This window comes from Primulina tabacum, chromosome 3 (genome assembly GCF_025594145.1).
Source record: "Primulina tabacum isolate GXHZ01 chromosome 3, ASM2559414v2, whole genome shotgun sequence".
In the NCBI taxonomy this organism is placed as follows: Eukaryota; Viridiplantae; Streptophyta; class Magnoliopsida; order Lamiales; family Gesneriaceae; genus Primulina; species Primulina tabacum.
The window spans coordinates 19,116,902-19,129,509 of NC_134552.1; the positions used below are offsets into that span (position 1 = coordinate 19,116,902).

Sequence of the window (12,608 nt, forward strand, 5' to 3'; positions counted from 1 at the left end):
TGGTTTTGGACAGTCAGCAATGAAGTGTCCAACTTTTCCGCAGTTAAAACATGCCATATCACCAGATGGTGATTCCTTTTTGAAATTGCGGTTGGGACTTTGAAATGTTCTGTGATTCTTTCTCATGAATCTGGAAAACTTCTTAACAAATAATGACATTGCGTCATTGCTTATCTGTTCAGCGCTTCTCTCAGAAGTGCTCTCTATAGCGGTAGCAGAAGATGAACTTGAGGCAACTGTAGCAGTAGAGTTAACAGTAGTTGCGAGAGCTTTAGTTGGTGGAATTGCTAAGGGCTCTTCTCCACTTCGAACTTCAAGTTTAAATTCATATGCCTTCAGATCCGAGAACAAGTCATGTAGTTCTAACTTGTTTAGATCCCTGGAAGCTCTCATTGCCATCGTTTTGACGTCCCACTCTCTGGGTAGGGCTCTCATTACCTTTAATGCAATTTCTCTGTTGCCAAAATCTTTCCCAAGGGCTGAGAGTTCATTGACAAGACTGCTGAAGCGTTCATCAAATTCATTAATAGTTTCTCCAGCCTTCATCTTCATATTCTCAAACTTCTGCATGGCTACAGACAGTTTGTTTTCCTTAGTTTCTTCGTTTCCTTCACATATCTGAATCAATTTTTCCCAGATTTCCTTGGCAGTAGGGCACATTTTGATTTTTCTGAAGGTATTTTTGTCGAGTGTCTTGTACAAAATGTCTTTTGCAACGTTGTCAAGATTGGCTTTCTTCTTGTCCTCACTTGTCCATTCATATCTTGGTTTTTCCAGCATCTGAGGTGCACCTTCGGTGATAGCAACAACTGGATTTGGCTTTAAGATCTTTAATGGACCATTTGTGATGACATACCACATGTCATCATCTTGAGCCGCAAGATGAGCTTGCATTCTGATTTTCCAGTCATCAAAATCTTCTTTTGAGAACATTGGAATTTTGCTGAAATGAGCCATGTCTGTTAAATATTTTTCAGAACAAGAATAACCCGCTCTGATACAACTTGTTGAGGATCGGGTTGAGTTTAGAAGGGGGGGTTGAATAAACTCAACGGCAAACTTAATCGATTTTCGAGAATGATGTGCTAGAATCCTGTTAAATATACTAGCATATTTTTGTTCAAGTTTAAAGACCAGCATATCACAAGATAATGTGCGGAAACGATCTGTTGGTTAGTGGTGAAAAATAATGAAACAGAAAAACAGTAGATGGCACATGGTTTGTTTCTGGAAGTTCGAAGATGAATCTTCTACGTCTCCCCTTCTTCTGTTTCCAGAAGATATCACTAAAAGACTTTAATGAATACAGTACAGCAGTTGTACACACCCACTTCAATAGGACTTACCCTTCGCCTACTGAAACTCTTAGTTTTACAACTCAACTACTTGAATGATCTTAAGTTTTGAAAGGACTCTTTTCCAGTTACAAATTCTTCTATTAATGAGATAATGAAGTGAATAGCTTAAGAAGAGATAATGAAAATAGCTAGCACAATATGATCTCAAGTGATCAAATGTATGCAATGAAGCGTGTGCTGCTCTTTCAGTGTTGAGCTTTTGAGATAGCTGAAAGTTCTAGCGATGCTCGTATGATATTTTTCTGATTTAGATTCGTTCACTTGTTTTCTTGAAAAGTCCCACGTCTCCATATATAGCCTTCATCCAACGTTCTAAAATCTGAACGGCTCTTTTGACTTTTCAGTGGTTCAGTTTTATTGCTGAAAATGGACCTATGCAGAATACATTAAAGCAATCAGTCTCAGTTCATACCAAAAATGGTAAGCCGTCTTAAATGTTCTCGTACAACATTTAATGGCATTTAATGAAGCAATAAATGCTAGTATCACGTTAATAGTTCAACGGTAATATTTAAAGACTTGAGATACACAAAATTCTGCTAGTGTTAATTTCGAGTTATGTATTCCTTCTAGTTCTGGTTTTAGCTAAGAAGTCACTTGTTAAGTAGATTAAGCAGTACTTGATAAGTGCTGCTACTGGTTTTAGCGCGGTACAAGTGCTTCTGGTTTTCTGCTTATTTATATCTACTGGTTTTATACTTAAGCCAGCATCTTCTGGTTTTGTACTAGCATCTCCACAACAAAATTAAGTCTAACAGAAATAAAGTTATTTTTATTTTCAATATCAATCTTTAGATCAGAAAATTGAAAAGTCACATAAATAAATAAAACATTAATGAAGTAATGATGAGTGAAATGGTAACTAAGTGAATTAACAATTCAAACTCATATATCACCTAAATAAGTAAAACATCAATGAAGTAATTGTGAGTGAAAGGTAACTAAATAAAACATCAATGAAGTAATGGTGAGTGAAAGGATAACTAAGTAAATTCACAATTCAAACTCACATATTTATAGATAGTATAGTTATATAGATCTGCTAACTTTTAACCCCTTGCGGATTTTGTTTAACTTTCTCTGGTTTTTTTAGAATACATATTATAAATAGTTAATTTTATATCAGAATGTATCATTTGTAAATTAATATTGATGATTAATATTTCATGGTAAATACGTTTTTTAAGTAATATCAATCAAATAAATATGTGTAGTAAAACATATATATAAATAAAATAATAAGTAATACAAAGTTAAAAAATATCATATTTAAAAAATTAATTTTTAATGAATAAAAATAAATTATCACTATAATTCATATTTATTAAAAGAATTATCTTCTTTAAAAAATTATAAGGATTATCTAATAAATTTAATACAAAAGTAGAAAGTAATTTTTGCTTTTTTTTAATTTATCATTAATTTTTCCGTCTAGTTGAAATAAATCAAACTAATCAAATTATACGAAAAATAAAATCTAAGAAAAATTTTCAAAAGAGCATATAGAATCTACATGGTCTCAATGTCCATTTTCATTGGAAAAGTACCATAAAGAATGACATTTTCTGAAGTTTGATTTGTGTACTAATACATTAATTAAATATCACAATTTATGAAATTAAAAATAAAATAAAGAATCATATTAATGTGTTTGTAATATTTGTCGTCCATTGAACTAATATAATGAAATAAAGTTATTTTTATTTTCAATATCAATCTTTAGATCAGAAAATTGTAAAGTAACATAAATAAATAAATAAAACATTAATGAAGTAATGTTGAGTGAACTGGTAACTAAGTGAATTAACAATTCAAACTCATATATCACCTAAATAAATAAATAAATAAAACATTAATGAAGTAATTGTGAGTGAAATGGTAACTAAGTAAAACATCAATGAAGTAATGGTGAGTGAAAGGATAAATAAGTAAATTCACAATTCAAACTCACATATTTATAGATAACTAGAAATAATGCACGTGCGTTGCACGTGGGAAACATATGTTGAAGTAATTAGAATTTGAAATAAAATTAGTTAACTCAACAAAAGATAATGATAATAATATTGTAAATTTTGACAATTCGTGTTAATTAGCATATGTAACTAATTTGAAAAAAAAAACATATTTTTTTAATTTTAAAAAAAGGTTTGGACTACTAAAATTTTTCTCATATCTTTTTTGTCATATTATTTTCTTTTGTTATTTGTCATATTCTCCTAATAATGCATATATTTTATTATAATATTCAATTATTACAACCTTTTTTTGACAATTAATGATATGCAATTTTTTATTCACAATATTGTTTGATTATTATTCTCTTTCATGTAAATTGAAAACAATTTCTACTGGATGCTTTTACTTTACTAGTCACATTTAATTTATTAAACAGTTATACTTGATAACATATAAACTTTAGTAGTGAGCAAAATTTCGGTTAAACCGAATTAACGGACCGAACCGAGTCAATTCGAAAATTCGGTTCATTTATTTCGGAAATTCATTTTTCAAATTTAAAAAAATCGGTTAATTCGGTTCGGTTATGGATTTCAAAAATTTTAAATCGGCTACCCGAATTAACCGATATAATAAATTTTTATTATTTATCAATTTTAATATATTTTTTAATTTTTAATTTTAAAATCAGCCCTAATTCTAAAGAAAAATTTGTGATATATGTTATTTTATGTTTTTATGCATTTATGTAGAGTGTAGTGTTCAAAAAAATTACATATATAACTAAAGCTAAATCACAAATTTTTTTTTAAAACTAATCGGTTAATTCGTTTACCAACCGAATTAACCGATTTAATTCAATTCGATTTTAATCGATTATGAAAATTAATTCGGTCGGTTCGGTTATTGCTAAATATTTCGGTTCGATCCGGTTATGACTAATTCGGTTCGGTAGGTAACAGAACCGATCGAATGCTCACCCCTAATTATTATAGCAATCTATCATCGCATAAAAAGTATTGATGAATTGATTTAAAAAATATTAAATGTTGTCATTTTTTTGCAATTGATAATAATAATATTTTTGACAATAAGTCATCTTTTTACTGACTCTTATGACACTTATTTTATTATTTCATATTAATTCATAAGTATAATTAGCACAATTTGAAATGGATAAATTATAATTCAATATATAATAATATTTGAAAATTGTAGAATGCTTATAAATTTAAAAATCGAGTAACATATAAGGGATTATCAATTCAAAACTAAAAGTTGATGCAACATGTTTCTTCTAGCTTTACAATCGAATAATATAGGATTCAACGTTTGTTGGTTTACCAAAAGCTATAACTGATGGTAATTATGCAAGTCAAATCTTTAAATCATACAACAGCTCAAGCACCTACCCATCGTGGACAATTATTGTACCAAACAATCTATCTCCTAATAATTGCACCAATTGCAATCAATGAAAATCAAAGTCGCGATCTTGGCTCTGATACCAATTGTAGGCTCAAACGTTTACTGTTTTATCAAAACCTATAGATTATGGTAACAGTGCAAATCAAATATTTTAAATAGTACAACAGCTGAAGCACAACATTTCAATTACTCTACCCAACATGAACAATTATTGTACCCAACAAATAATAACCTTTTAGTACTATATCATGTTGACAATCTCGAAACCCAAATTGAAAGTTGAATAATACATTCATATTCATCATTAAATTTTACTATTTAATTTTAATAGATTTAATATGTTTATCCACTAAAAATATTGGAAGAATTATTAATACAATTTAATAAAAAAGTCAAAGTACATCATTTTCTGATTTCAAATAACGATCACATTATTGTTACGTTACAATGATAAATAAATTATTATTTTTAGTTTATCATCATAATCTTTACCTCAATAAACACATTTTCGAATGTAGGATGTTAAATTTAATATTGACATTAGATAATTATAGTATTAATTCTAACATTCTTTTTTATTCTTCTCAATACATTACTTTTTCTATCTTCAAATATATTAATCTATTTATTATTGTATACAAAGTATAATAATTATTTGGTTAATTGATCACATTTAAAATTAGATGTTTAGAAAAAATTCTAATATATCTTTAAAGACCAAAAGACGATGAAATTAAATTTGAAATCAAGAGAAAAATTAAGAAAATGTAGAACACTATAGTGCATAAACTTTCGCTTTGTACAATGATAAAACATATGGTGAGACCAAGTGAGATACTTATATATATGAGTCTCATTGCAGTGTGACTCATTCAAACATTAACATTTTATTTTTTTTAAATACACAGTGGCATCCACTCTCACCGACTTCAATCTTTAGAAGTCGGTATTAGTAGTTTATAGGTAATAGACAATTATTTAGTTTTTATTTTCTGTGTTTTGATTAATTGTGTATTTTTTATGTTCTACCTAATTCATTTTTAGAATTTTTATTGAATTTTTATAATCATGATTAGAAGTATTGTACTCAAACAATATAAAATTAATATATTTTAAAATGCTAATATTGAAGTGTCGAATAAATGTATTAAATCATTATTTAAGAACTTTTAGAAAAACAATATACATCATAATTCAGATTTAAAGATTAACATACAAATAAAGAATTGCGATGAATATCTTATAAAATAAATGGTGTTAGCTCAAAAAGATTAAATATAATTATTGTAAATGAATTTTTCTTAATTAATTAGAAAATTTTCAAAAAATGTGCTGAATTAATTAGAATGTTTTCAATATAGTATGTCGATAAATTTTTTTCCATATGAGTTAGTGATTTAGTTCTTATGAACATTTAAAAAAATGTGTCTTTAGTTATAGTAAAGTGTCTTATAATTTAAAATATTAAATTAAACAAATTATCAAGATAAAAAAATTAATTAAGAAATTCAAGAGTATGTGATTACTCAATTAGTTTAATTGACACGCTCTTTAGTTTGTTGATTTAATAGATGTTAAATCCACAATAACTGAGTTTAGCAAGAATTCTAGTAGAATAAAATAAAATTATAATAAGTTTCATATAGGTTTGATTTATTTCATTTATAAAGTTGAAATTTTATATATTACGATATAAGATTGTTATACATCTTAACATCGATAAATTCACTAAAATTTATATATTAATTTTCGCTACCATATAATTTTGGTTTCGCCTCAGACTTTTGTGCATTCGTTTGTTTGAATTTATTATTTCTCATTTTACCAAGACCCATAATATGTCAAACATGAAAGTGAATATTAATTTAAAGAGATGATAATATTTATATATTGTAATAAACATATTTATCCCTCACGATACTGATAAAACTAACTTAAAAATAATATGTTGACGAACATATTGTCATGAATCTAAAAATAAAATTCAAATGTCAACTTTGACATTCAATTTTGAGTTACTGCCAAAATGTCTCAACAACCTACAATTTTTGGACAAGATAATAACATCACAATTTTGAAATAAAACTGATATTTTCCATTTTATATCAAGATTTCATGATTGAAAATCGATAATATTAGATATATAGATATTTAATAAAAACTCGTGCGAGCTCATTTAGGCTCACCTTTAAATGAGTCGACAAAATTTCAGTCCAACTCACTTAAACTGTTTGGCGGTGCAGGCCAAACCGACAGACCCATCCCAAATTGACGCATCAAATCACAACGATCGTATTTTATTTAAATAATTTATAAATATAAATCGCAAAAAAATATCTGTTGCAAAAAACTTTAATTTAAACACATAAATTTTAGCAAACTGTCACATGAGAACATGAAAAAAAATTAATAAGATACCAAAGAAAATTCACAATTCGATAATGAGTTATTTCTAAATTTTAATTAATTTAATTTACATAATGAAAAGATAAATAAAAAATCTAAATCATGAGATTAAAAATAACATATTATAATGTGGGTAGACATAAAAAACCAAATACTAATTTACATAATGAAAAGAAAACATGGGATAAAAATAACATATTATAATGTGGGTAGACATAAAAAATTAAATACTAATAATCACACATATTTAAAATATGAATAAAGATAAATAAAAGACACATTTAAAGTAAGCAATTAATATAAAACAAGCAATTAAAAAAGAGATAAATAGAAATTCACGTGAAAATCACATATTTATATATATAATAGATAATAAATAAATTGAAATTCATATACAAAGTCACATATTTATATATATAAAATAGATAATAAAGTCACAATATATAATAAAGTCATAATTAATAAGGGTGTGAAAGTAAATTCACAATTGAAGTGACATATATATATATATATATATATATATATATATATAATAGATAGTATAGATATATAATTTAGTTATTGAAACTATGTAGTTATATATTTCCCTCGGTATAACATAGAATAATATGTAAATTTTTAAAAGCTTTTATAAGTTCATCAATCTTGGTGCAAAAGGAATTGTTGTGCTGTGCATTCCATACAAGGGCAATATTTCAATTTTAATTTTCTGATATAGTATTTTTTTCAGTTATTTTTATATACATGTGATTATTAAATAAGATAAGTATTCGTATGCAATTAGATTTCATTACATATTTTGGATTGTGGGTATTACGTCAAACATCAAGTGAGGTGAACTAACCTGACAAGTGACAAATACGAAAAAACACATGCAAAGGCCTGAAAACACACTAAAGAATATCCAACAAAATGTAGAATTTCAAGTGCTGATTTGGGGTGGCTAATATTATATCAGATAATAAAATTTCTTGCATTTGTTGCCTTTATTTTTCCGGATAATGACCCTTCATTTTTGAAATGGAAAGGCTTTGGGGCTCTAGGCTTGTGCCTTGGTAGGTAATGGCTATGGCTTCACATTGAGGCTTCTTCTACTAAATTTCTTGGCTCCAAAATACGGTCAGATAAAGCTATGGACGGGGGCAGAAACCTTAAGCTCGTGTGAAGCTTGAAAAGAGTCTGCTGCATGCTGCATTGATCCTTCCATTTTATACACCAATCCGAGGCTGAACCATGCGTCATGGTTCGTATGTTCCAAACGAAGAGCATTCATCAAGAAACTTTTCGCGACATGAAGTGACTCATCATGTCCCAATTTTATCAATACTTTGGCAGTTGAAACAATGCTTGGGACATAATCTGGATCTATTGATAATGCAACCGAGAACGCGACGAGGGCTTCCTTGTGTCTTTCTCGAGCTTCAAAAAGACAGCCTGGATTCGTTCAAGAAAACATGTAATTAACAGGATGACCCAATGTTCTTATTAGAAATCACCAGAGAATTAGAAAATAATGTAAACCTGTTGCATGCCAACAACGAGGGGAGTAAATCCGAGTCGCCTTAGCTTTTTCTATGCAAATATCTGCATCAAGCCATGATTCGTGGTCTGAATAAACTCCAGCCAAATCTAGCCAGGCTTCTAATTCCAAGCTCCTCGCAGTCAGGACCTGAAAATCAAAAACACTAAAGAATTTGAAGAATAGTTTCCTTTAAGCGGAAAGACCCAAGAAATGGCCATCAAATTTACTACAGATGTATTCCAGCAACTGTTCAAGAGATTCTGCAAGTTCACTTTCAAGATTTCATAAAATGAATTCTAAAGCGCGCGCACCTCATCCATGTTCTTCTCATGTTCGTCAAGCCCTTGGATCAAAGACAGCAAAATCCTGTAAGTTTCTACTGCTTGCTTTGGGTTTTCTTCAGCGATCTGAATGACAGCTTTGAGCCTCAAAAGTTCTAGCTTGTCAATAATTCCCATTTCATCCAAAGCAAGGTCGATGATGGCTCCGGAATCTTTTAGTTTATGCTCTCCAGAAGCAACAAGTGCCATCAGTTTCCACCCCTTCCCCGAACATCCTGCATTGATTTTAGAATATATAATCGCATTTTCGAAAGCTGGGCCAAAGTCCCGCTGAATCGCATTTTCCAGCCCGAGATTAAAATAAATCTCGGGATCTTTAATGCCAATTTGAGAAGCTTTGTTTAAGGAGTTAAGTGAATCCTTGTACAATTTAGTCCTATCAAAATCTGAAATGGACATTCTTGCTGCGTTTCCACAGCATACCCCAAGAAACTTATGTACTTCATTGTTTAGATGCTCATTTCGGTCTATAGAAATATCTATCACTCTTTGTGCAAAATCTATCCCTTCCAATGACTCATTCGGGACTTGAGCACACAACTTTGCTCCCAGCAAGAATGATGCCAAGTGAATTTTGTGCTTAGCTTCTGAATGGCATGACACTTTCTTTAAAAGGTTTATCGCTGTTGCATTCTGACCTGCAGCACCATAACAAAGTGCAAGAAAATACCATCTTTCTGTTCGATTATATATACCAGGAAGGACTTGCTCCACGTGATCAGCCAAAGACTCAAACTGCCCCGTGATTGTGAGTGCAAAAGTTAAATGATCCATTATTTCTGGATCCCAATCTATTTCACCGTACAAAACCTTCTGCATAAGTATAAATAACAGGAGGATTGATTCTTCCATGTTATTTTTCAGAAATGCTGGTTCCTGAGTTTTATATTGAGATGGACTTTTTGATTCAACTCCACCATAGAGCAATATAGCAGCCAAATCTTTCTGCGTGTCTGCAAGTTTTCGATGATCTAAGCTCCAAGGCTTTACAAGAGCTCTTCGATATGAAGTAACCGCTTCATCTAGAGAGCCTTCCTGTATCCAAAGTTTGGGAAGAAGCTCAAGTGCTTTATGAAACATATCGAGTATCTTGCTCCCAACGCATAATCCCCCTGTTATACCATTTGGCAGAGCTAATTCAACCGTATCCAAGATGATTTTGCACTCTTTTGCAGCTTCTAGTATTCATTAAAACACAAAAAGAAAAAGATTAGTATAACCAAAAGTGAAATCCATTGGAAAATGTTTAGGTTCCGATTCCTTTTTCATAACCGTGTTGTATTTATTTCTAGTTCAATTTGACAATTGGGAAAAAGAGAAGGAAAGAAATGGCTTGTAGAACTAAATCCATGTGAATCAAGTAATTCAGTTCATATAAAGTATTTGTCCGTATCCTTTTAGGTTTTAAAAGAATCAAACCTCACATAATCACTTAAGTTGCCTACAATTCCGGTTTTGGTTCATATTTTTAGTACAAGATTTGAAACACAGGTCTTCAAATCTGGTTCTAAACCAACACCGAGAAGTCACTTCTAGTTTTGTTTGTGGAGAACAAAGTTAAGAGTTGCAGGTTCTGATAAAAACCCATAGTAAAATCTATTTGTTGCCTTGTGCCGGTTACCTTTAATTCGTCCAAGCTCCGCCATAGATTTTGCTTTGAGCAAGATTGCTTCGAGAATTAGACTCACTGAATGCAGTGACATTATACTAGCCACACCACATCGACTTCCGCCACGTAATTTCGGTTTCCGAATGCTGTCACTGATAGCTTTTGACATCCTAGGCATCAAGATTTTGATATCGATCCCTTGAAAAACTTGCAGAGCAGCATCAAAATTACCCCTCTGGTATTCTAGTCTCCCCAACAAGGCTCTAGCCTCCTAAATTCATAATCAAAAGCCAATTTGCTTAGTTTCAAGAAATAAAACTGGAGTACTAGTTGAATGTGATTCTCAATCCAAATATGAAAACTTGGTATCCAGCCGTTGAAACATTAAATAATGCGTAATTTTCACCAGTGATATGAGAACTCTAGAGCGATACAGGATCCAACTATCAACACTATAACAAAGCCATGTATCTCAAAGTCTTTTAACTTATTCAATCCGTGGCGCAGACGCTACAGAAAATGAAGGAAAATTGGTTGCTAAAGTACCTCATAGTTAAGAGAAAGTGCCTCTTTCAAGGTTGATTCAGCTTCATCAACTTGAGCATCTTCAAGTTTTGATTCCCAATCAACAGTCCCAGTTCTTGATGAAAGTGCACTTGCGGAGAAATCCCTTGTAGCTAATGACTCTGGAGACTGAGTCACTGCCTCCTCAAACTTGAATTTCTCTCCAGAACAAGCGCACAACATTTCTTCTTCTTTTTGTCCTTTGAAACCCCAAGAAAAATATATCACCACCCTTTTCTTGTGTGATCAAAATGTCCCCTTTTCACTCACAATTTTTTCATTAAAACACCTGCAAAAAGCAAATAAGCAATAAAAGAAAATGTGTAAAGAAGGATGCAATAAAACCAGTGGGTACGAAAGATTAACTCATTAAACCAATCAGAACCTGTTTTCTTCGTTAATTCAGACACGGGTTTGTTCTGAAAAACAACAATATCGAACAAAAAAATCCAACTTCAAGTTTTTTTAGAGAACCCAGATTAGAGAACCCGAAAGGAGACAAAAACAACCAGACCAGAAACCGCAAAACATTGAAAGGGACTGAAGCAGGAAGATGGCTATAGAACAAGGAAAGCTGACCATAAAAAACAAGAAGTGCAGAAAACAAAATAAAAAATATTTACATTGTGTAGAGAAATGATCAATGGTTCTGATCAAGCAAAATTTCTGAAAAAGGTACTATGTTTTGGAGATCTGAGTTTGAGTTTGACAGGACATTCTCACTTTCATGATATTATTAATTCAATAAATTAATACAACGTGTTGTGTTTTGGTCATAGCCTAATAGGAAGTTGGTTTGACTGTAGTGACAGAGTGTGAGGCATGGGGATTGGAGTTCAAGGTCGTTGCAGAGCCGCTGCGGCTGTTCAAAAGATTCTCTGTGTTCCTTTTTTGGTGGGTATATACATATATAATATATATATAATGACTAATGTATACAAAGCCATCTCCTTCAAAAAGCTTTAAATTTATTTTATTTTTTAACTATAATTTTGATTAAAACAAAGATGTGTTGATAAGACGTTTTCAGGGTAATATCCGAATCATATATCAAATTATCTATATATCAAAACATGAGTAATATTAATATTGTTAATACTAATACAACAAATTATGAATCGTATGAAATCAAATATCAGGACAATGCTCTTATGTTAGCTTGAACTCGACCTTTAAGATACAGTTGAAAGCATCGACTCCAGATATGAAAAGCGGTTGTATATGTGAAATTTACTTTAATAATTAATAAACATGAAGTTATAAAGTTAGTCATTTGAATAAATTGAATTAACCCTCGCAATAAATCTCAACCTCATGCTTCTCTCTTCTCCTATTTTTTTTTTTTTCCATTTTTTCTCTTAATAAATTTCGTGGTGTTTAGTTATGTTACTTTTATCATATGATATTATTATTATTATTTT

The 12,608-nt window shown here is 30.4% G+C and overlaps 1 protein-coding gene across 3 annotated transcripts; it reads right to left on the reverse strand.

The window, feature by feature from the left end:
* Nucleotides 1–8,034: 8,034 nt before the first annotated feature.
* LOC142540955 (protein NPGR1) lies at nucleotides 8,035–12,028 on the reverse strand. 3 transcript variants are annotated; one of them, XM_075647450.1, is made up of 6 exons: nucleotides 11,811–12,028; nucleotides 11,170–11,476; nucleotides 10,636–10,894; nucleotides 8,985–10,192; nucleotides 8,673–8,820; nucleotides 8,035–8,585 (listed from the first exon to the last, which is right to left on the reverse strand). In XM_075647450.1, exons 2-6 carry the CDS (start codon nucleotides 11,368–11,370, stop codon nucleotides 8,272–8,274), a joined length of 2,130 nt encoding a protein of 709 aa, XP_075503565.1. In that variant the 5' UTR covers nucleotides 11,371–11,476; nucleotides 11,811–12,028; the 3' UTR covers nucleotides 8,035–8,271. The 3 variants fall into 3 exon arrangements, with proteins under 3 accessions (XP_075503565.1, XP_075503563.1, XP_075503564.1); XM_075647448.1 differs by having other exon boundaries at nucleotides 11,573–12,028; XM_075647449.1 differs by lacking the exon at nucleotides 11,811–12,028 and having other exon boundaries at nucleotides 11,170–11,556.
* Between the last annotated feature and the right edge of the window lie 580 nt (nucleotides 12,029–12,608).

Bases quoted from the DNA above. Each gene is read 5' to 3' on its own strand.
- LOC142540955 (XM_075647450.1), bottom strand. From the start codon at position 11,370: ATGTTGTGCGCTTGTTCTGGAGAGAAATTCAAGTTTGAGGAGGCAGTG. The intron at 10,895-11,169 runs GTACTTTAGCAA...TTATGAATTTAG, and splicing joins CACTTTCTCTTAACTATGAG to GAGGCTAGAGCCTTGTTGGG. The intron at 8,821-8,984 runs GTGCGCGCGCTT...TTTGATTTTCAG, and splicing joins ATGAGAAGAACATGGATGAG to GTCCTGACTGCGAGGAGCTT.